The sequence below is a fragment of the Hermetia illucens genome, chromosome 6 (genome assembly GCF_905115235.1).
Source record: "Hermetia illucens chromosome 6, iHerIll2.2.curated.20191125, whole genome shotgun sequence".
Classification (NCBI taxonomy): Eukaryota; Metazoa; Arthropoda; class Insecta; order Diptera; family Stratiomyidae; genus Hermetia; species Hermetia illucens.
In genome coordinates this window covers 12,773,584-12,798,827 of record NC_051854.1, presented here as the reverse complement: position 1 = coordinate 12,798,827, position 25,244 = coordinate 12,773,584, and the positions used below count along the sequence as shown (strand labels likewise).

General features: G+C 40.9%; 1 protein-coding gene across 1 annotated transcript in view; it reads left to right on the top strand.

Annotated features, from left to right (window-relative positions):
* The window catches only part of LOC119660622 (synapsin), a 278,142-nt gene that overhangs the window by 134,354 nt on the left and 118,544 nt on the right, over window positions 1–25,244 (top strand). The window contains exons 7-9 of the mRNA XM_038069325.1: window positions 2,685–2,842; window positions 2,906–2,977; window positions 18,918–19,061. Of these exons, the coding sequence (XP_037925253.1) occupies window positions 2,685–2,842; window positions 2,906–2,977; window positions 18,918–19,061 (374 nt within the window). The remainder of the gene's footprint in view (window positions 1–2,684; window positions 2,843–2,905; window positions 2,978–18,917; window positions 19,062–25,244) is intronic.

The window sequence follows — 25,244 nt, the reverse complement described above, 5'->3', positions numbered from 1 at the left end:
CATACATCAAAATGGGTTTTATTATGGATGTTTAAATCCAATGAACCCATTTTGGTGAAAGTCTCTAGGTCTTACCTATTGCAGTCCTGCAGCACCTGAGAAATTTGCAGGATTTCTGGTATTGTCCCTGGATATGGAGCTTCCACGTTAACTTGGAGTCGAGATTTACTGCTAAATATTTGACTGTTTGTACCAGTTGGATTTCCACCTCTGCTAAGGTGGGTACTACGTAGCTTCTCCTCTGACGTTCCTAGTTCAGTCTTCCTAACGTTCGCCGTGAGTCCATTACGGAGGCACCAACTGTGGTTCAGGCGGTCACGGATGCCCACAAACGGACCAGTAAAAATTACGGCTGGATCCTTTGCAAATGCTTGTGCGAAGACCTATGTGTCTTTCAGGAGCTATAGCAAGGTGTTCGTTACCAGGAGTCATAAAGGAAGAGAAAGAACCCTCTCCCTGTGGACAACCCCTACGATATCCTGCCTCAATCGACTGTCCGATAAGTATGGGGATTTTTCACGATATCAGCATGTAGATTTTTCACGACTTCAGGATGTGAAAGAAGAAGAAACTGATTACCACCGGATGGATTCCATGTTATGCTGCCGCGTTACAAATTGCCGTAAACGAGCCATAATTGACGGCATGTCCATGAACGCGTCTAGGGCGTATTCTTTTTCGAACATCTCCAATTTTTGTAATGAGCTTATGAAGTGCTGTCTCCCTGAATTTGTCACTCTAGTAGGCGTGTTGCTCATAGTGAAGTGCCATTTAAGTAAGTTTTTTATCTATTATGAACCGATCTACTAGTCTTTCACCCGATTATAATTCGCGATGGAGCGCGTTGAATGGAGTATTAAAAGCTGAGTCGCTTGGGCTAATCAAAATGCATGCTCTTTTCAACAGAAGGGATTCATTATGTTCTGACTACCGATTACTGCAAAGTGGCCGCTATCAAATTGATGTATGATGGAGGGTCCTGTTTCTCGTGATACAGTTGCTCCAAAATTTAAGGTCGTGGTAATAATGACTGCAGGCAAATACTATAATTTATTATCGGGATCTATGCTACCTCATTCTCGTGGCAAGTTTGGCGACGATGACTTTCAGCTCGAATGGCGAAGAGTTAGCTAGCTGAAAATGAAGATGTGAATACCTTTTCATGCCTGCACAAAACGCTGATTTGCATCTCTTAGAACATTTTTGGAAAATCATTGATGAAACCATCACGGAACGTAATTTGGTAAAAATAACTGGCCTATACACTGCTAATGATTAATATTTCGATTTTTTTTGACACTTTATTGGTTTTGATTATTAGAATTAAGTTGGTGGCCAATTTAGATAACTCAGTTTCTTGCAACTTTCTTCGACAAGGATCCGCTTCAGCTTCGAGACGATGCTCTTCTTTGCAGATTTCTGAGTCTCTTTGTACCGATTGCAGCCACCGGCTGAATCACACTTCAGAGCTCAATTGAACAGGTTTTGTCATTCTTCTCTGTTTTGCCAAATTAGTGTCCCACAATGGCGCTTTAATCTTCCTTGGTATCTTGAGTAGACAGCTCTCTTCAAAAGTTTCTCTCATGCTAGTTCTGATCGTCTGGAATGTTTTCTGAATTCCACCAATAGATTTGATGCGCTCCCTCAGGGATCGTAACTGAAGCGCTCAGTTCTATTTTATACATCACCAAATCTCTCTTCCGTGGATTACGAAATGGAGTGGTTGAAGGTGAATCAATGCTCATTACGAAATCAATGGGCCTGCGTTCCGAGAGTGTGATATCGTTTGATACTCTCCAATCACCGACAAGAGCCGCAATGTCAGGGTATTCCACCGTGATGTTGATGACATCTCTTCTCACCACTTTAAAAAAAAGTATATCCATTACCCCAATTGAGGATCTGGAAATCGAGTCCTACCAGATACTTTAATAGTTTCGATCCTCTTGCGTTGATGTTGGAACTTCCCCAACATATGCAGTCGGCTATTACCCCATGCCTTTACTTGGCATATTGGACAGCTGTGATGAATGTGGGGGTATTGGAAACGTTTGCCTTCTTACCTCTCTGTTGACTTTTTATGGGTTGTGTAGCAGTTGTGATGTCACCATCATATAGGTCAATAATCAAGTTATCTTGGAGAGCTTTTGAGACCACTACGTTGAGGGAGGGTCTATCACTGCACATTGGACTACAACAGGTCAGTATGTTGGAAGTTTAGCTCTAGACTTCCACACAAACAACTCGTGGTCAAGGTTTCATAAAAAATAAATACACATAAATAAATCCGAGGGATTGGTAAACAAATCAAAATTATAAATAAGGTCCTGTGCATTAGACGAGTTTCGGAAAATTTGGAATATTCGGAAAGTTTTCAGAAGTGAACTGCCTACCGAGGGGCCAATTTTGTTGGTCTTTTCTCTTTTCCCTTAGTGATTAGTAGTGCTAGTGGAAGAGTTCGCTACTTCCAAGGGCCGGGTTATGGCGGCGAAATTAAACACCTACCACAAAAGCAGCAAACAGTTCCTCCTAATGAAAGTCAATGTCTTGCGATAAATAAATATTTTCCTATTAGTAAATAGTTGTTTCTAATTTGAGTATTCTGGAATTTAGCACTTTAGGTATAATTCAAAATCTATTTCTTGGCTTGCTTTTTTCAAATATTCTTGTTTTCTATTTTACAGGTGCTGCAGTTCAAAGTGCGACTAGGCCTGCATTCAATAAGGATAAGTGTTTCACATTGTTGGTTCTTGATGACCAGAATACAGACTGGTCCAAGTATTTCAGAGGAAAGAGGCTTCACGGCGACTATGATATTCGGGTCGAACAGGCTGAGTTTAAGGTAAAAAGTTCATCCATTCTTTAGATTTTTAGATGTGCTCAAATGCAAAATTTATATTTTTAGGAAATATCACTTACAGCGAGTGGAGAAAGTGGTGTAGTGATATCAATGGCCGTTTATCGTGGTGGAACAAGGGTAAGTTAAATTTATTTATTCATGGTTATCGTGGTATATCCATTTTCGAAAAGATAGTTACAAAGCTATTACAGTTTGAAATTAAATAGCCAGAATATGGGGCTCTATGTACTATACCATACGTTAATCGTCAGTTGACTACGATGTCTTCTACTTCCTCTGGCTATTACTTTTTAAAAGCACATGAACAGGATGTAGAAACTAAAATTTTTAACAACGCAGTGCCATTAAGAGCTGGCTAACTATTCCATTAGCAACGATAACACTTTCGCAAAATGGCCAATAATTCACTTAGGCAACTTCTGTCTTCTCTACTTCATTTTTCCGGGAATGGGTACTGCTAGTGCTTATACATAAAATCTTAAATTACTAAGAATTTATAGTTTATGAATTTTACCAAAGCCTGAAATTGTGTAATAGATGGGGTATGGAGAGTGAATCCCTTCCTTCCTTCGATCTACCATGTCGTCACCTAGAAGGTACATCTACTTGTTCGCTTTCGCTTACTATACATTGTATTCTGTTGATTTTCGTTATCCTAAATTTTTAGTTCTTCTATTACGCTCTTAAATCAGTCATGAATGAAAGTAACATTTGCAGTATTTCCGTTTAGAATTCGGTTTTAAGAAATTCATTCCACTTTACTGCCTTCCTAAACTATCAGTCTTAGGCTTATAAGACAAAATGTATTTAGTTTCCTTGTAATGGTTATTATGCTATTGGTGACGTTGAGGGCAACTAGATGGATGATGGAAACATTGAGCAGCCAGATGAATAATTGTGACATAGGGAGATGAACTAAGTGGAACTGGAATTTCGTGAAAGATTAATTGGCCCTGTGGTCACGAACAGATGCCCGGGCAGAAGGCAACGTACTTTGGCGGCAGTTGGTGTGCTAACGACTAGCTGATATGGTGACAAAAGCTATTGGTTTTAATACACTTGGACAAAAATGAAGTTTTGTTTGAAGTAAGCTTAACTGCTAGAAAACTTGGAATTATGAAATCAGGGTCAGGGAAAACAAAAACGGAGGAACTGAATGAAACAGGAGTAAGGAGTGTACATACCTGGTGATGGATTGGAGGTGAAGTTCTAAACAATAAAAGAAGTTAAACCTTAGGGACAATGAATTTCGAGTCTGTTAAGTATCCCCCGTGTTTGGTACTCAACAGTCAGTGACTCCAATTTTAACATTTTTTGGTGCGTTGAGATGACTTCGTCGTATTTTAGAATGCAGACAACTGCGGAAATGAATGTTCCCTTAGCCAATGCAGCAACTAATTGGGATCCTGCTCAAGTTGTTCTCTCTCTTACTAACTTTTCACATGATAGGGATGAAGAAGACTACCAATCCCATGTAAATGCGCCAAATTTTTCATGCGCAACTGACTGAAGTCCGTCGAATATGTATTCTTCAATAGAAATTCAAGCAATGCACTGGGAGACAAATCTCCCATATGTAGTGTTCATGGTAGGGATATATCCGGATAGTTATTATTATGGTAGGGGGTGGAGATAAATACAATTTAAATTCGACTTTAGTGGCGAGGTAATCCGGTTTAGTCAATGAGGGGTTGTAAATGGAACGGATCAGTTTAATAGTACCAAATATTCTGTTCTAAACTTTTTGTATGATTATTGGTTACTAGGTAGCCGGTTAGGAAGGATTGGTCTACACCGAAGTCCACTTAACCATGACATGATATGGTTGGTGGCTCAAACCCTTATATCTCTTCTTGCTGAGAAGCTAGAGGTACCCCCTTTGAATTGTCATTTTCAGAGAATCATCATCATCAACGGCGCAACAACCGGCATTCAGTCTTAATAATGAACTCCAGACACCCCGGCTTTGCGCTGAGGTCCACCAATTCTGGCTGTCTGGCTTCCTAGCCTATGCCGTGGATCCATTTCATGTAGGGTCGGCCTCGTCTTCTTTTCCTACCATAGATATTGCTCTTATAGACTTTTCAGGCTGGATCATCCTCATCTATATGGATTAAGTGACCCTCCCACCGCAACCAATTCAACCGATTTTTTTCCAAAGCCTAACGGCCGTGGTATCGCTGTTATCGGTTGTGGTTTTCGACCCTAGATAGGAGAAATTATCAGCTGTCTCAAAGTTGTAGTCTCTTAGCTTTTTTCTTCCCATCTGACCAGTGCAGTCTGACGTTGTTGGTTGATTGGCTTTTGGAGCTGACGTTGCACCATATATTTTATCTTGCCTTCATTGATGTGCAGCCCAAGATCTCGTCCCGTTTGCTCGATCTGGATGAAAATAGACCATTAATCCGGTTGTTCCTTCTATGATGCCGATTTCGTCAGCAAAGGCATTTACCTCAGCATCACGGATCAATTTTTCCAGGTTAAAGAGGACTCATGATAGGGCTGTCTTAGACCGTTGTTGATGTCCAATGGTCTCGAAATTGATCCTGCTGCTTTTATTTGGCCTCGCACATTGATCAGGGTCGGCCTAATCAGTCTTATCAATTTCATTGAGATACCGAACTCTTGTGTGCAGTTTAACCCTGGCTATGCTATCAAAGGAGGCCTTAAAGTTGGTGAAAAGATGGTGCAACTGATGTCCATATTCTGTTCCATTTTCATAGAATGTCATTTTTTATAAAACTTATGCTATAGAGACCCCAGATACCAAATAAAGATACCCTATAATCTGAAGTAGGATTAACAAAATGGTTCGGCATTCCGTTGCTGCTCTTTACTTCGTCGCAAATTTAGTTAAATGTGGAGGTGACCAATTACATCAAGTGGTTCATCAACTTATGGTCAAGGTGTGGGATAGAGAATGAATGCCTGACGGCTAGCAACGAGGCAATATCTGTCCCATCCAGAAAAAGGGAAATATCACGCATGCTAACTACCATTTACAAAATAGTTTCTGCTATCTTCGCACCGAAGAGGATTCCCTCTAGGCAAATCAGCAGCAGATCAGATTTCTTCGCGGCCTGCGATACAAAAATTATTAGAATACGGACATCAGTTGCATCATTTTTTCGTCGTCCTCAAGGCTGAAACTCCATACTCTATGAGAGCATTTGGTATTCCAAGGACGTTGATCCCATGACTAGGTTGACACTGGCCAATGTGCGAGCAGCAGAATCATTCTCGGGCCGTTTCATAATCAAAAGCAGTCTAAGACAGGGGATGCCCATCATGCAGGATTTTTATCCTGGCACTGGAAAAGGTGATCCACGGTGCTATTGTTAGTGCGAGAGACACCGTCTTCTTCCAACCCAACCAACAATTGGCCTATGCTGACGATATTGACATTATTGGAAGAACAACCCGAGATGTACAATCTGTCTTCATCCAGATGAACAAGCTGCGGAAGACCTTGGGCTGCACGTTAATTAGGACAACCCGAAGTGCATGGTGGTAAGGTTATTACCAAAAATCAAAGAACCAAGAAGGCTCCTGGTGCAGAAGACGGTATTTTATTTTAATACTTATGTATTTCTTGGAGAGCTAGGTTCTTAGCAACAAAAATTGCGAACTCTTGGCCGCGTTAAAGAGAAGAATCCTCCGAATAATTTTTGGGCTCCTAAAAAAGCGTGGTCGATTCCCTAGCCTACATAAGGACGAAATTTATGAACGATGCCACGACCATCTAGTTGTGGATAAAACCGGGCAGGAAATGGGTCATTAAATACGTATGGGTTAGGCCGATCCAGCTTCGAAAGTCTAAAAAGGTCTATCTATGTTAGAACAAGAAGACGTAGCTGAGTCTGCTTCAGATGGACCCGATGGCGTAGACCAGGGCGCCCAACAGCTTTTAAAGATATCGAATTGGTAGACCTTAGCGTAAAACTGCGATATGTGGAGTTCCTTATTAAAGCAGGTCTAGACCGGGTACCGGTTGTTGTGCCCTTATTGATGATTTTATATGTCTAAAAATGGCAAGATAGATAGAGCTACCGAAGATGAACCAATTAAGGGAATAGTTTTTTGCCGATGTTCCCCGAGTCGATCGCCCCCTGAGTGTGGATTCGACGGACGGTTACTGTCTGACAATTCATAATACAAGTTTTAGTTTGCAAGAGCCCAGATACCGAAGAAAGTGTTACGAATGAATTCCAGGAAGATTAACTTAGGGGCCGTAAAATTGTTAGAGATGAATTCATATTGGGACAGAGATTACTTTAGCATAGATTTTAAATATGCATGAGTAGACTGCAAATTCAAGCAAAACCCAACCTTAATATGTAACTGTGTGATATATTCTCAGCAAAATAAAAGATTCGTTTGATATCTATAAATTATGAAGAATGCCGATTAGTTTTTTGTTGTTTCGCTGGTACTCTTTGCATAGTTGTTCAAAAGCAGCCCTTTTGCCATAGTCGACGTTCGCTAGTAACATGTATCGGGAACCATTTAACAACTTAGACCCAATAGTAGCCTTTATCTAGTATGATTTTCAACTGAAATCACGGCCTAAGTATTCATGGTTTCTCTCAACCCTTAAATTTTACTGAGCAATTTTAGTCCTTTCTACCCCTTTTCTAATCCAGAAAAAATGTAATTGGTACTTTATATTTTACATTAGTTCATCTATAATTGTGATACCCACCCCGTGTGGACGGGAGAGGACTGAATATTGCAATATTGGCTTTACGGTTATTTTTCCTTTCTCTCGCTCCAGGAGTTTTATATCCTTTGCTATGTATTTTTAGATCCCATGCAGTTTGCATTTGCTAAAATTAAGTTTATTGGATCATTAAACTAGGCTAGAATGATACCCTGGTATTCACTTATGCTGTGTTGGTACCTTATTTCTTTGTACTCTGGAAACGTTCAGCTAATATCATAGACCATTCCGAATCGTTCTGAATCTCTTATGGGTTCACTTAATTTTATATTCTTACTAATTATAAGTTCTGGCCTTCCAACAGCTTGCGTCCTTTGCAATAAAATAACTTTTTTGATTGCAAATTTTATTCAGTCGCTACAGAAATATGCATTTTTTGAATGGATTGTGCAAGGAAGTGGTAATCTATAAACAATAAAAATGGAACGAAATCAAAGTAATTATTTGACTCCTTCAAAAAGTCCTTTCAAAACCTTGAAGAGTTGCGAAATCCTAGCTACTAGGTGAAATTGAATTCAATATTCATGGAAACCATCAACAAAACTCAATCCTTTGCAGCGTCTTACAATAAATTTCAAGGTACATGTGCTATGTCTATAAACACATACTCGATAAAATCCTGAGAATGTAGCCAATACGAGAGCATTCAAAAGTCAATTGGAAGCTGAAATGATCCGCTGGGTTGCTACCACGACTAGATATTTCTCCAGAATCAAATACAGATCCTTTTTTACGGTGAAACTTAATCAATTTTTCATTGTTACAAATTGTTTCGCCAAAAGTCTCTCAAGAATTAAATGGCTCCCTGCCATCAGCAAGAAAATTGCTCTCTTTTTATAACTACAGTTTTCCAAGAACATTCTTTATTGAGAAGAACTCACATGAAGGAGCACATCCTCTTAAATGGAATTTTATTCTCATCCCTCCTAAATATTATTTTCAAAACAATCCGAATTCCGTGTACGTAAGCTGATTGTGGTAATGCCCGCAAGGGTAAGCCAATGCGGACTAGGGATTTCGGTGTGGCATGTGGCATATGGCATCTTGGGTCGACGTACATGCTGCATGATTGTTCCTCTTTAACGACCGTGAAATGGTCTGTTTTACTCCTTTGTTCGACTGAATCCTTGTAATTGCTTATCATGTCCATTAGGTATATAGACCTGCTTCCTTGAGCTTATGTCTCCCTCGTTAGAAAGAATGCCTTTGTACGTGGAAAAAACTAAACTTCAGGGTTGTCTACGCCTCATTTAATTGTTATAACGGAAACGGAAAATGAGAATTATTGTTATCTAACTGTTGCTTGGGTATCCTTAACTACCCTTGAAAAAATAAGAGTTTCCTGGAAGCTGGGTTTATATTACAAAAAGCCAAAAATGACCTCCCCTCTAGATGACGTGTAATTTCTTGAGGTTAAATGTTGAAGATTATTATGAAAACGAGCTTGAAAGGTTCCCCATCTGACTGAAACTGAAAAACGAGCTGAAAAGAATGGATAAGATGATTTCGCAAATGAATTGGAAAGAAAATATTTCCCACGGTGGGTGCTACTCCATATCTACCGCAAATATTCTTATTTCTTATGTGATGATAGCGTGTTATGCCATTGATTCAACGAAACTTCCCCGTCTTCATTACTGCGAGGCGGCATTCATTATCATTGATGGTCCGCACACAGAACCATAGAAGGCAATAAGGCAAGACGCTTTGCTAGATTTGGAATTTGATGATTGCCACTTCCGTCAAATTGTCCTTTTACGAGAAGCAATTTCATATTATCATTCGCCGTTGGCTGATCCGAGATACTTACATAAGTCACTCAGTTTTCGAGAGGTTGCTGTCACGGAAAGTGAAATCGGGGGATAGGTCGTCCAAAAAACTTCAAACTTTAAACAGAGATTCAACCGTAAAATGTTCTGCGTTAAGCAATAATTTCACTTTTAGACAAGTCGTCGCTGTTAAGAGACGCTAGGAAAACATGCATAGATATTTCGTGTGACAGGGTTCATAACAAGAACGAAGAGGAATGGCTGAAGGGCGCTTTATTGATGAACACCGGCAAAGACACGGTGTGGTTCTAAAATATCTGCCATACTTCAAACTTTATTCTTCGGATCGCGGTAGAGCAATTTTACCCAGCGCACAAGTAGATCAGCGTTCCTTCGTTCGGATAAGAGAATGCTCGGCGCATGTGTTATGAGCATGCACCTGCAGCATCCGGAGATGTGCGAGTACGCACATACTTTTCTAGAGGTCGCGCAGCTGGAAACAAGTTGGTGTTGCTCCCCAAACCCAGCAAAGTTGTTGCGGAACGTACGATAGAACAGGCGCAAAGTAGATTTGGCGTATTCTGACTGACTGATCTGATGGTAAGCGTGTGAACTGGTCATGGTGTTAGCCTTATTCTGGAAAAAAATGAAGTAGTATCCTAACTAAAAAGGAAACCTCAACGCTGTGTCCCATATCGATCAGGGGGTTAATTATCGAGTCAAAACTAATGACTATGTACCGCGGATTGATCCCGGACTCAAAGATGAATTTTTTTAAGGAAATCAAAGCAATAGCGGCCAAAAATCCATTTGGAGTTTCGTCCTCAACTCGGCTAATAGCAAACATTGGGGATTCTACCCCAGATCTTCATAAATATTTCCTAATAAGTGCAACGCAGTCTGTTCTACTTTACGGCGTGATAATATGGGCTGTTCTTGGCAAGGAGGTGAGTACAAATATGTGCTTTGCGAGTGGCGTTTCCCTACCTTTGAGCCAACGTAATAGGGATAGAGCGAGTGATCCCCGTTGCCTTTTTTACTAAGGAACGTAAAACCAATGATTGGCAACTCTTTGAGCAAAACGATACAAAGGCCAGATAGACTGCGTGGCTTCTGTGCAACTTATGTGGGTTGCTGAATTGAAAGTATCCCAGATTCTAAGTGGGTACGCATCTTTCAAGTCTTACCTTGACAAGATTGCTATGCAATGGTGCTGTGGATGATTTTTTTTCGTCGAAGCTAAGATGGGGTTTGTCAAGAACTTTATTTAAATAACCTTCTTCCTCTCCGGGTATCATAATGAAGACGTATGGAAGAGAACTTGTTGAGCTAAAGTGGTCTATAGCAACAGACATTTCTGAAGTTGCATTACCCTGGGTCTATGCAGCATTCCGATACTTTTTTAGAAGCCAATACATATATTTTGTTCTACCTCATTCTATTGAGGCACATTACACCACTGGTTGAGACCCTAGTGCACTTTTGTCAGTGGAGGCTGTAAGTGACAGGACAGCACTTGGTGGATTTGGAAGTTTTTTGATACAAACTGAGAAGTGAATCTATATATTCGACGCCATCAAACTGCCCTGGAAGCAGGCTTTATTTTAAAAATCATACCTTCTTGCCATACTTTGTCGAAAGCTTGCTCCATACCCAAAATGGCCGTTGGGCAATACGATCCACGATTTTACCATGCCTCTCTCGAAAATCAAGTTAGTACTGAGGAATCACTTTGCTTTCTATCGCATGTAGTAAGGGTTTTGTCAGTGGTAGTTTTTCGAACACCTTTGAAAGGGTGGATAGCAGCCTTATATGCTTGTAGGTCTGCGTTTGATCCCTCTCATATTTAGGAATCATTGTAATTTTTGAAACGTCGAAAATCGTGCGTGATTGTGATCCCTGGAAGTTCCTTCAACATGATGAATGTCAAAACATATAGGAGGGCCAATATAGACTCGGGTCACTATCTCGTTGACACGGTGCTCCGAGCTCGAATTACGACATCACATACAATCCCCTCTCACAATCAGGGTAGAGCGAATACCGAAGCCATCCACAACACAGCTCTCCGCAACACCCATCAGAGGCAAATGAAACCGCAGTCAACAGAGATCCTCGAGATGAAGCATCAACAAATGATCTCCATAATCACCTGAAGAACGTTTTCATAAATACGGCCACAAACATACTTGACTCTAGTCGCAAAAGGACTCGGAACCAATGGTTTAACGATGGATGTAAACTAGCTACGGAACGGAAGAATGCCGCATACCGAGTAATGTTGCATTCGGAAAGAACGCGGGCACCTGCAGAGACTTATCGCGAGCTCCGTCAAGCGGAGAAGCGACTTTACAGAAGGAAGAAAGAAGCCTGGGAGAACCAACAGGTCTGTGAACTCGAAAAGTACAGGGAGCATCCACACCAGGCGCGAAAGTTTATCCAACAAGTCAGCAGGATGAAGCCTTATACACCTCGATGCTCATCTTGCCGAGACAAAGAGAGAAATCTGATTTCCGATAGGATGAGCATATTGGGGTTGATGGGTTTAGTAATTTGATAAGCTATTGGATAACCAGAACATCGGCGAGTTGGAGATCCCGCCAATTGAAGACGACGGACAAATATTGCCACCACCAAGTATAGAAGAAACAGTCCGTGCAATGTATCGGCTCAAAAATCATAAGTCACCAGGAGCCGATGAAATTACAACCGAATTGGTTAAATATGGAGGCGATCAATTACACCAAGTGGTTCATCAACTTGTTCCCAAGATGTGGGACAGCAAATTACACAGTGCAGCAATTATAGATGTATCACGTTGCTGAGTACCATCTATAAGATATTCTCCGCAATGTGCGAGGCCAAATGAAAGCAGTAGGAGCATTCTCAAGACCATTCGAAATCAACAACGGTCTACGACAATGGGATGCTCTATCATGCGTCCTCTTTAACCTGGCCCTGGAGAAAGTGATCCGTGATGCTGAGGTAAATGCAAGAGGTATGATCCTCTCTAAGTCCACCCAACTACTGGCCTATGCTGACGATCATCATTGGAAGAACGGCGTGAGACGTACAAACTGCCTTCATCCAGATCGAGCAGGTGGCGCGAGATCTTGGGCTGTACATCAATGAAGACAAGACACCGAAAATATGATGATATCTCCACCTTCATGGTTAACTTGCTACTAGTGTGCAGGACGAAGCTAATAACCCTCTAGCACTCTGTACTAAGAGCACTTTTCAAAACCGCTGTACATACCAATTGTTGAGAACGTTCATATTTGCACTATTCCTTAAGACTTTGCACCAATAAAGGTCAAAGCAATGCTGATGAGTCCTTTCTGCTTTATTGCTTTATTATTTGTGGCTTTAATAACAGCCTTTCAAATGTTGAATGAGAATAAGAAACAGAATATCATCTACGTATAATCCACCTTCATTTTGATGCAATCCTTAGCTACACTAATTACAGCCTATTCAAATTATAGTTTTCGCTCAATAAAAGCTACAAAAATTGGACAATGATGTCCCTTGGTTGAATTACTACTCGTTTATTCGAATAATCAATTCCACATGCCTTGAAGTGATACATTATTCAAGAATAAATCGATTAGCCAATATTGATATGTGTATCCGAAACGTTTCTTCCCAAATTGCTTGAGAAGAATGAACTCCAGTTAATCCCAAATTTTCGCTACAAGTAAAATTGGAGGTAATCGATTGGGTTTTAATGGGAGGTCGAGGTACCCACAGGGGGTGAGAGTAGGGGGAGATTATTGATTAATGAACGGCAGGGAATAATTAATTAATACACTCTACCTTTCAAAGGGCAAAGAGCTTGATAGCACGATTACTAAAAGAGAAATGCATATGAGGATGGGGAACTTAAGCACTTTCTCATGTTAGGTGTTGTGATTTCTTCCTTTATTTTTCGATTAATTTATTTATAGAGAGGCTTCTGAATCAGCAATGGGAACTTTTTCGGGCTTTTGGTAAATATGTACTGTTGTGGATCTGATTACAGGTCATGATTACAATGAAAACAACATTCATCAAAAGGCTACATAAAGACATTGATCTTTTCAAAATCGGCGCCCAATGAGGGGGTATTGTGTAATACTGCTTATAATAATCCATAAGAAAGGATGTAAATATATAAAGATAACTCTGAAGGTCAAAGAAAAGGAAATTACTTTGGACAATGTACGAGCATGACATTATATGTGTTGTGAAAATCAGGAAAGTACTCCTAAACATAGTCGGCATTCCGGGAAAAATACTTATCTCCTCATAGTGACTGTTATCGCATTTTGACAGAAGTAGGCAAGAAAGGAGATTTCTTTTAATAAAAAATAGTATCACGTTAGACTGCTCCTCCACTATTGGGAATGAGATGGCGTCAACGATAATGGAGCTTTAACTCTTAAGGAAATGGTCTATAAAGAGCGTGAATCATCTAATATTAGCCTTGAAAATTATCCCTGTCCATAAACCAACTGTGCTACGAACTCGGTGTTGGTATTTCTGCAAATACAATTACTATAAAGTCCAATCTCAATAGACGGTGGCAATACACAGCCTAGAGAAGGTTTAGAACACAACATTGTTGCCGACCCCGCTTGTGAACGGGACAAAGGCTGAAGAAAAAGAAGATTGTTGCTTCTCATAGTTGGACTTGTGGAATAAATTAGGAAATATTTTACTTAAATGTCTAAGCTCAACGACTCGAGTGAGTAGGGTGGATCATTCTCATCAAATGCATGCTATTAGTCGACGTATGCTACTCCTCAAATATGGTAGGAAAATTATAGGCCAAAAAACGTTCAACTGAATAAAACAGATAGGGGCCAACAGACCTAAATCCATAGCAATATCGTCGCTTCGATCTCACTCCTAAATCATACGAATCGCATAACTTAAGAGCTCGCCAAATTGAAAGCAGTCTCGACTGTCCGTCGCGAACTCTGCGTTATGCACATTTATATTTTGGACGAGCCAATTCACATTTCTTAGCACGTTATAATTCTGAAAACCAAATTATCACTTTGCTAGAATTAATATGAAAAAGCTTATGCGATCCAGAATTATTCCAACTTGCTTCTGCTATCAAGTGGACACCTCTTTTTTTATGTTTTTTGTAGCTGCGTCTGCTTACGCAGTATAGTGCCACCGCGGTGGTGAATTCACGACGGCAATGCAGTCGCCGTTCATGCCAATGCCCCCAGGTTTAAAGGGACCCTCATATAATGGGTACAGTGGTCTCCGAGGAGCGTCCACCCTATTGCAAGCATGTCTCAAGATCCCTGAGGGTATCGACCTTCAACATCATGTGTCGGGAAGGTCGAGTCAGCCGCAATTTCGAAACCGCGTCTCCGAGCAGACACAGCATGCCGAAGTTGTTTAACCTTGCTCTTAACCGGCCCAGGGCCGGCGGGGAGTCGCAGATCCTTCCCGTATACCATCTCCAAGAGGCTGGGCACGAACTCTTCTCGGTAAGCTGCGCGAAAGCCGCGGAGGACAAAAGGCAAGAACTGCCATCACGACGAATCATCGCGAGCCGAATATTGGCCTGTGGCGGGGACTGTGAACTTCCAGATTCGAGATTAAACGTCCCCAACAACGTTGTCTTTTCGAGACACGTGTTGGATGTCCAAAGTAAACTGGCTCATGAAGCTAAGTTGCCGAAGTTGGCTAGGAGACGCTTTGTCGGTTTTCTGTTTAACCACGAAAGTAAGGGCTTGTGGTCCGTGAACACAGTGAACGGGCGGCCGGTAAAGGGAGAAATGGAAGTATTTAATGGAGAGGTACGCGGCTTACGATCGTAGGCGCTTTAGTTACGCTGAACTGAGTCGAGTTATTTTGAAAAGAAGCTCAACGGTTACCAGGTTAAATTCCCCCGCTGGTGGCGCCTACCGCTATGTCTGAGGCATCGACGAACACAGCTAGGGTAAAGGAGAAAATGTCAGTAGTCTAGCATCAACAAGCTGTAGTTTGATCATTTGAAATGCCTGGATGGCCTACTGATACTAGCATAATTAACTCCTTGTATGAGTACTATCAGAAGAAGTACTCCCTTTTGCTGTTTCATTTTGAAAGGAAACCTACAATAGCCTGTTTTAGAAGGGCCATTGCCATACAAAGGTGGGAAGGACGGACTTTGCTGAGGGCATACATGGTAATCTGTAAGGATAGCGACAAGACCTACTTAGATATTTATAAAAGATACTCCTGTGTTTACCAAGCCTTATATTAGTGAAATGGGAAGATAAATCATACAAAATAGTGAGGTATTTCAGGAAACTACCTATAACAACCGATTTTTCATACAGTTCGAAAACAATTCAAATTCAAGAAGTTCAACTGAGGTGTTACTTGTGAAAGAGGCTAACGATCTAAGCACTAATCCCATAGTGACCCATTCTTCTATACGAAAGCCGATCAAAAGGGTCGAAAATATAAGATGGAGTCTATGAAAGGTTCTTACTTGCTTCATGCTATACCTTGCTCGCATTGGAGATAATTTTCAGTTTAAATTAAAGTCTTCCGAGGTATGTAACAAGTAATGGGTCAAAAAAATATCCAAAAGCAGTATAAAATTCCCCGGAATGAACTCGTCGACGTGCTCGTGTATACAAAGTGCTAAAATTTCTGAAATGTCCTTGGTAGCTTATTTGTGTATGTGTATGAGGGGAGGGGAGACAAGGCTCTGAGCAGTCAGACCCTAGTAGTCCATTGTACTTGATTCCCTCCTCTACCGGATTATCCCATATTCGTGCATATATTGAAGGTTTTCCGTTAGCGGATGTGGCACTAGGCGCTGCAACTGCAGCATGTGCTGCCCCAAAAATCCGAGGTCTAACGCGTTCATAGGTAGGGCACTCACATAGAAAATGTTTCTGAACATATATACGTTCAGTTAGTAAACTATGGCTAGTCAGAATGCCTCCAATAATTCTGCGATTCTTCCTGCATTACGGCAGGATAAATGTTCCAGCATGCTTGTTTGGTTCCGAAAGGAAAAGTTTGGTATCTCTACTACAGTCATTAACAGTCTGCCACCTATTACTATGGGAAGCTTCTTCCCAGTGTTTGATAGCAGCATTAATCAGTGCTAGTGGCATTCCAGTTGCGCGTTTCTCAGAGATCCGTGATTTCATTCCCCCCTACACCACCTTAACCAGGTAATTAGAGTAGTTCCATCTTATTGTATCCAGAAATAGAGTTTAATCGATTTTTCAAGTGATCAAAGGACTGCTCAGCGCATCCAGGGTAGCTTGACTATCTATGCAGATTGCAATGCACCTGCTCTTTAGAGGCTCGTTAACCACTCAGACCACTGACGGTAGGATCATATTCACTTCGGCTTGAAAGATAACGCCAAAAGAAAAATCCGCTTCTCATTTTTTTTAAAGGTAAACTTCTGTTCCAGATTCCTATTCTGTTTTGGAGTCATCGGTGTAGAGAACCTCAATATACCCTGCCTCGCATTCTTCTGGGTCGTCCCAGTTTTCTCTATGTTTGAGGATAACTTCATATCTTCTACCTAACAGACGTATGGAGATTCGAGAATCAGAAGGCATGACAAAAACTGGATTCAGTTCTCTCAATAACTCTTCCAATGCTCTGTGAATTAGTCTATGAGCTGCTCTCATTGTAGTGATCTGAATAAATAAATCCAAGAACTGCAAGTTGAGTAATGTATTTAGAGCTGTGCCGCATGTTGTTGTGATGGCACTGGTAATTCCCAAGCATGCAGTTCTTTGCAGTGAGGCTAGTTTACAATAAAAGTTCTTTTGATTCACCTTAACGCACCACGTTGCAGATGCATAATTATAGCAACATATATCCACATTACTACCTGAGGCCTAAGTCCCCCTGTCGCCTGCACAGCCCATAAGCTGTGAAAATTCGTTGCATCTTTACATCTACGTATCTCTTCCAAAGCAGCTTCCTGTCTATCATATCATCAAGTCTAGAATAAGTTCCAGAAATTTCTCATTTTCGAAGAATTAAGATTTATACTCCTCATCTCGGAAAGGCAAAGACAATTCAATTTCTTCTTTTCGTAAATGCTTCACGATTTATTTAAGGACCCTGCCTGAGGCACCAACTGTGTTAATCAAATCGATGAGGCTGTCTACAAACCATTCCGAAATCCCAACCAACATCCACTTCAGCGTACAGCAATCTCTGCATTAGCATAGCTTAGGAAATGCGCACAGCCCAACTTTCCTTCAATGTGCACAAACACCCCCATCGCGTACGCAACTTTCAAAGTTGGGTTCTCTATCTTTAAACCCAAAGGTGATAGAGCACACTCACTGGACTTTTCACGCCGGTAAGCGTGTTAATTTCTGTTTAGTGGATGCGACCTTAGGGGCTTCTCGCTGATGTGATGCTCAAACAGCTTCTCTAGACATTTTAACGAAAATGATGTTAAGCTGATTTGTCTGAAGTCCTTTGGATTCGAATAGTCATCTTTCCCAGGCTCAGGTATGAAGATTACCTTAACCTTCCGTCAAGAGGTAGGCATGTAGCCCAGAGCAAGACATTATTGAAAAGCTTTTCTTAACAGCTGCTCTAAATGTTCTATACCTTCCTTAAGCAACAGATAGAGGCCACCCATGCCAGATGCTTTGAAGTCTTCAAATGAGTATAGCAGCTTTCGTTTTTTTTCATTGGCAATAACTGCTCTTGTAGTATCCCGCTTCCCCTTGCAACAATCTCGTATTGCAAAATTTGCCACTTCTCTCTCTTCGCTTGACAGCTCTTCATAGTATGCGTCAAAGGAGTCCTTAGTCACCTGGGGAGTTACATATTGTTGCCAATGAACTTCTTGGCATTAGTCAATCCGTTTTCCTAGGATGTCTTTCTTGTATTGCAGTCTGTTTGCCAGCAATAGTGAGAATAAAATTTAAGAAACGGTAATCCGAGAATGAGACTTCGTTTGGCATCTGCCAGTATCTCATCAACTCCAACAACTTTGATGTGCAGATTGCCAGGTCAATCAGTTCTCTTCGTCTTGGCCCTATGAACGTAGTTGCGCATCCTATTTTCAGGGTCAGCAGACCAGCTGAAGTGATAGAGTCAAATACTGTCTTCCCTCTAGGACTGCAGTTGCCATTCGCCCCTATTAACAGTTTGATTCACGTGATACTGCATACACAATCAAATCCTTTGTTTCTTGCGCCGGCTGAGACCCCGTACTTTCCTTTAAGGCTGACTGCACCGTAGACACTTAGAGACTTTCAAGCCAAATAGACAGCATATCGTCCACAGATTTCTCTGTGGAGGAACAGGAATCTGTTGTCTGGTCTCCAAAATGCCTCGGTCGCGATTTGAAGGCTCAAAATCCCGAGTGGATTTGTGGTCTGTCGCTCATGTGCTTTGGACACTATTAGTGTACTTGTGAAGTACAACAAGCTACCCCACCACGACAAGGCGGCATCCGAGGGGCGTTAGTAAGGATTACAATTAGATAAAGATTTACAAAAATTGGTTATGTTTTCAGGGTTTGTTTCATGCTAATATAAGACACAACATTTATTTCGATTTCTTTCAATTACAGGTTGCACGTACTTTCCGACCAGATTTTATTTTAATACGTCAACCACCCCGAGACGGAGCCAACGATTACAGATCAGCCTTGCTTGGACTAAAATATGGCGGAGTTCCCAGTATCAATTCCTTACATTCGATATATCAGTTTCAGGTAAGTCATAAGCGTTGATCTATATTTTCTAGGATCATTCAATTTCCCATTGTTACATTTATTAGATTCAAAGTTCTTTTGATAATGAAACCTGCATTCCATTGATTAAATGTTTCATTGAAATATCATGGTATGAGGTCAAAAGCAACCGAACAATTGTCCAAGTGTTATTACATGTTTGGCTTTTGCTTGGTAGCCTATGAACTTGTTACCACTATTCATCTTGATTTGTAATCAATTGTTCGCTATTCTTTTATAATAATCTCTTGTATTACAAGTACTTATGCTATATTGATTACTTCCCGTAATTTCCACCTGCATATTACATTTGTTTCTGCACAGGATGCACGAAATATCTTCTCCTAGTTTCACTCGTCTATCTTAATGAATTGATTATTATTCAACTTTAGATTTTTCTAGAAACATCCCCTTGCTAATGTGAACTAAGACAAAGTTTCCCTTTCAAGGGTGAGCATACTTGTCGGCAAATTTGGTCCATTGATAGCAACGAACTAATGTGTAAAGCCCGTCTGTTCGTCGGCCATGGGTAACAGCTATTTCGAAAACCTTAAAAGCGGTGTAAATTTGTCATGTAAGTCCGCCAGTATCTAAGTGCACCTCACCTGCAAGTATCCCGTCGATTTGCCTCTGGCAGCTAAGGTGGAGCTACCCGGACGATGTTCATAAAATCAGACTCAACTCTTTATACAAATGGCGCCCAACGTGGGGCTGACATTGGTTAAGGTTCATAAAAGTTATCTCGTGGAAATAACCTACTCGGGCTCTAAACTTTGTTATTGTTTTGCCGGAGAGAGATGATATCAGTCTCTCCATTTGCTCCCCGGTTAGGCATTACGCACACTTGAGTGCATATTCTATACACATTTCCCTAGAAACCAGTCTTCATTCTCACTTCCCCATTCCAGCACTTTGACTGCATGGAGATATATTTGAAGATGTATGTCTTGGCATCCATCTCAAAATGACTCCTTCTCGTCTTGAAAATTCGCAGTAAGTTCACCACTAGTATGATTCTCTATGAGGATGTTGACGAAAATATTATATATAATCCATATTTATCCATGTAATAAAGAGGTAATATGGACGGGATTCCTTTTGAGAGCTTTGATTAATCTGCTTACCTTAACCTTCCCGAAGTTTCAGATAAATTGCCAATAATTTTTCTACTTTCTAGTTAACCCAACCTGACATGGCTTACGACCCAACTACCAGGGAGGAACGCACTCATTCTCTAACATGCTTTGACCCGATCAACTGTGGATGAAATCTGGGTTCATTGTCAAACTGGAATATGGTAGTGGTCGGAGTTCTTTGTTTTTCACGAGTATTGAAAATTGTGAGAATTTTTCAATGTTCCCCTTCATTGATGGGATAAATTTGGGGAGGGTAGGCAGAAAGAATGAAGGAATCTGTTGCTATCAAATCCATTGTATGGAATAACCTGAGCATATCAAGCGGCTAGAGAAGCAAGCTTTGAGAGGCTGCAGAATCAATTAAGAAATATTGAAAATAAATCATAATGAAGATGAAACTGTGTCGATTAGCACTTGTATGCCATAAATAGGTCATTCTCCACTTAGTATAGCGAATGCATCATGAATAAAAGTATCAAATTGATGAATCTGCAAAAATAACCAACCCCAAAGAGGATCGTAGGTAACAAATTTGTGAAGGCTGTCAGCCCCTTAGAATCCTAGAAGGACCTCCAGAGATGGCGTTGGGCATGTCCTCATTGCCCCGCTGATACACATGACATATGGCCGATGGCTTGTTGTTGCCTCTCTATAAATTCATAATGCTGTCTATAGATAACCTAAAACCAATAGGATTTATTCTGGAGAATAAAAGCCCTTCTGCTTCTGAATTGGGTTGTAGGATTGCAAAGAACAACTCCTGATGGATTCGATGGCTGTGAAACAGACAAACAGACAACTAGAACCAAAAATTATTTAAAACGTTTCTATATGTATTGCGCCAACTTTTTGACAGCCTTTATATCATCATACGAGCGTAACTGATTGGCATAACCTGCAGTGGAATTATTGCCCTTTCTCAATGTGTAACTGTTCCACTACTACTGTCGGTTTCTGATTAACACACTATAGAGATTGTAGTAAAATCTAGCATCGGTTAAGATTGGTTTAACCTGATTTAATTTTGTGATGACCCAGAGAAGGTTTTTATATAATTTGAAAGGCTTTGAAAGTCCTCTGAAAGGCCACTGAATGTAAATATTTAATATGCCATGTCTTCCGGTAAAATTGTCAATTTAACTGTGACATATTTGGCTTCTTCTATCAGGGATATTGCAAATTCTTGTCCAGTGTTTTCGGTCGATGGTGCTGCATCGTTATCATCATGAACAACGCAATGACCTGGCTTAATACCTCCCGCTTTTGACCACGGTCCGCGAATTTGATATTCCGAAAAGCTGTCTGACGTTCTGGCCGTGCCGTTACTTTATCTCTGGCCGGATCTTCCACATCTTTTTTCTACCTTAGATAATCACCTATTCTAGACTTCCCGGGCTCATACAGATTGAATGCCCTGCGCACAACAACCTATTGAGCAGGATTTTATCCACAACGAACCGGCGGTCGTTATTTAGACTACGGAAACAATATGAACTAGAAGTTGGGAGGACTCGAAAACCTCTCACATTTATATCAGCATCCCAGATCACTTTTTCCAAGACCAGGCTAAAAAGGATGCATGATAGGACATCCCTTGTCTTAGACCGCTTTTGATTGGGAAATGTCTCGAGAAAGATGTCGCCGTTTTTATCCGGGGTAGTTTTAACGTGGCTGTGCTATTTTAGGCTGATGGTCATATTCCAACAGCTTTTCAATCGATTGTTACAGAGAGCAAATTCGATCTTGAGCTGATCTGTCAGAGATGGAAACTCGTTGGTATGGGCCAATGACGTTCCAGGTCTATGCGGTTACCCGTCCTGGCAAGATAGCGAAGAATATCTTATAGAGGGTACCCAGCAACGTGCAGGTTTCCTTTGTTTGATTGTGAAGACGCTTCTCCTCCCGACGGAATTCGTGATAGATCCCTGCACGTGCCGCGTCCTTCATGATTGCTGCGTTGTCTGATATACAGCATTCTTTCATTCAAACCAGTCGTTCCAACTTTTTTGCGATTGGAGCCAAATATTTTTATGGCCGTACTATCTTTAGAAGGTTATGGAGATGATTTATTAACGGTTCATTTCAAGGACATCTATTAGCTGCGAATATTGCGGAATCCTTTTTCCCTTATACTTGATTTGAAGAGCTTTATTATGGATGATTTCAGTGTATACTCTCACCTGATGGTCAGGAGGTTTTGTGGTGCTGTTGCTATATGAGCCCGGAATACCATGCCAACGAGATAGTGCTCCGGGTCTATAATGCCTAAGAGGTGGCGAAGTTTGATTAGCACGTATTCAATTTGGTAGAAATTGTAGAGGTCTACGTTTGTTTGTGATCCTCTCTTCACCCAGAGCAGGTACTTCCAAAGACCATTCCGTGTGATACTGCTAATTGAATAATTGGCAGTCTGTTGTCTTTGATAATTTTATGCCAGGTGTGGGAGCAAATCTAGCACCTGGATACAGGTTCCCTCTTTCTTAGTGGTTAAAGTCTTCAAATATGGTTTTGATATCATATCTGAAGCAGGTTTCCAGGGTTTCTTCCACTGGCTCGTAAAGGGTATCCTTTTCCGACTCTATAATTTCCTCTGTAGGGGAGCGCACGTTTATGAACATATGTTCCGAAATTTACTTCCAAGCGCGAAGTGCATAGTCTTTGACTTATGTTTTCAAAGCCAACAACAGCGAGTTTCTTTTTCTAGCTTAGACCTACTTCGATGAAATAGTTTTCTAAATGACCGCTATAGTAAATGATGTAGTTGCTCTTCTCCAGGAAATCGGTCCTTGTGCAACACATCTCTTGTAATACTATGGTATCAGCCTTATATTGGAACAGGATATCGGCTAGCTGATTTTCAGCTCCTGTTTTGTATATAATCCGCAAACCGTTTATCCGTTTTCGTTGTCGCGTCTATTGTTGTGTAGTACATTTAATCGGAAGCTTCTCTTCAGGCTCGTAACAAACGTCCCCGTATAAGGGTATCTACCGTACCTAACCCCCAGCTTGGAGGGAAATATACTTTACTATGTGTTTAGGGGCGAGAAACTCGCCTGGATCCTTCTGCGTCTACAGTTTTTCTGTAAGAAAGAAATACCTCCCAACGATTATCACATGATAGTCAAGATAGAGTTTGGTAGTAAAACTATTAGTATTGGATCAACAGGCGTTTCCCAGGTTTTAGACTCCATCGTGAGTACCAATACCGACCGATCAACATTTTATTAATGATAACATGTATCATGCCGTTTTGTTGTGTTGTCAATAAGCGTCAAAACTGCACATTAGCATAATTCGTGATAGTGAATACGTTCAAGTTTAATTGGGGGCTAAAAAGAAAACGTTTTGACCAAATGAAGGGTATTCGTGATGACGTACGAAATTTCATGTCAGCGACAAAAATTAAGGGGTCGTATCGTATTGTTATTGGCGGCGAAAGGTGAATTTATCCAGGACAAGGATCAACATGGAGCGTGTGACCAAATTCCTTTGGAGAGAAAACATGTTCGGTGGGACCAAGCTGGTGTCGTGTATTTATTTATTTAACGGACAATAGTAAACTCTAATTACTTGTTGTCCTCAGGCGGAGGAGAAAACAATAATCTTATCCTATCCTTAAAACTACTTAGAGAAGTTAAAAGGACCAAGCTTTTGTGCGTTGTAATTTCGGCAAAGCCTAGGAATCGGGGAATGGAAGTAGACTTCAAGCTATGCGAAGGGTACATTGAAAATGTCTGGTGATGTCGGAAGCGGCGGAGCAGTCCATCAGACCCGAGGAAAGTTTAGAAAATGAGCAGAAATCAAATCCCCTGTTGTAGGAAGGGGAAGTTCAGAAAGCGGAGGCGGGAGGGGTAGTCCACACGAGGGAAGCTTTTCTTAAAGAAGAGGGAACGAGTGAATTTACGTTGTACATTGTGAAGGGTAAGACAACCACACTTACGAGAAGGTGACCAGGGACGAGGGAATTGAACAAAGCTAAGGAGTGTTGTATGAAGTCAAAATCAGAGGAGGAGCGAAGCATAAAGCCTGACAAGTCTCAATTGGTGACATCGAGCCAATGGGTGTCAAAGCGGAGCTTATTGTCGCAAGTGACTCCGAGGTCTTGAGTGAAATTTAAGCACGATAACGAATGTCCGTTAAGAGAGTAGGAGAAAGAAGTGGGTGAGGATTTTAGGGAGTAGAACATAGGGTGACGCTTTCTGACGTTTGATGCTAAACCATTAGTCGAGCAGCAACGAACGAAGTGTCTAGATTATATTGAAGGGAAACACAGTCCATAGGTGACGATATAGCGGAAAACAGCTTAAGGTCATCGGCAGAGAGTAAACAGAGACAATTAAGGAGCGGCGAAAAGTGGTTGATAAAAAATAAAAATAACAAAGGGACCAGAATAGATCCCTGTGAGACGCAGAGGAGGGAGAGAAAGAGCCGGAAGTGCAGCCGTGAAAAAAGGCGATCAGAAAACAAGAGGCATGGGGACGCTTAGAGATAAGAGTTTGGATAGAAATATCATGTGATTTACAGTGTCGAAGGCTTTAGCGAAGTCTATGTAAATGGCATGTACTTCTTGCCGTGAATATAGATATTTGGCAAGAAAGTTGGTAAAGTCAAGCCGGTTGGAGGCAGTGGAGCTACGGCCAAAGCGGGGGAATAACTAGTCGCTGACATAGACGACAAGATTTTGGAACAGAAGGAGATAGGAAAAATAGGACGGTAATTCTCGGCAAGCGTACAATCGCCACATTTGTGAATGGGGATCCTGAGAGCCTCTCTCCTCAAGTCGGAAAAATGAAGCTTTTGTTAAAAATAAGAGATAGGAGAAGAGAGAAATTATCACCTGTTGATAAAATACCTGGCTCCTAATGATTATCAGTTATGCGCGTTATTCACAAATTACCAGATAGATGACAAAAAGTTGTAACTAACAATAGCCGACATTTTTAATAAAAAAATTAAAACCGTTTTTTTCTTCTTTAAAAAACAACAGAAGTTGAAATTTGTTACATCAGGATAATATGAAATAGTTTAA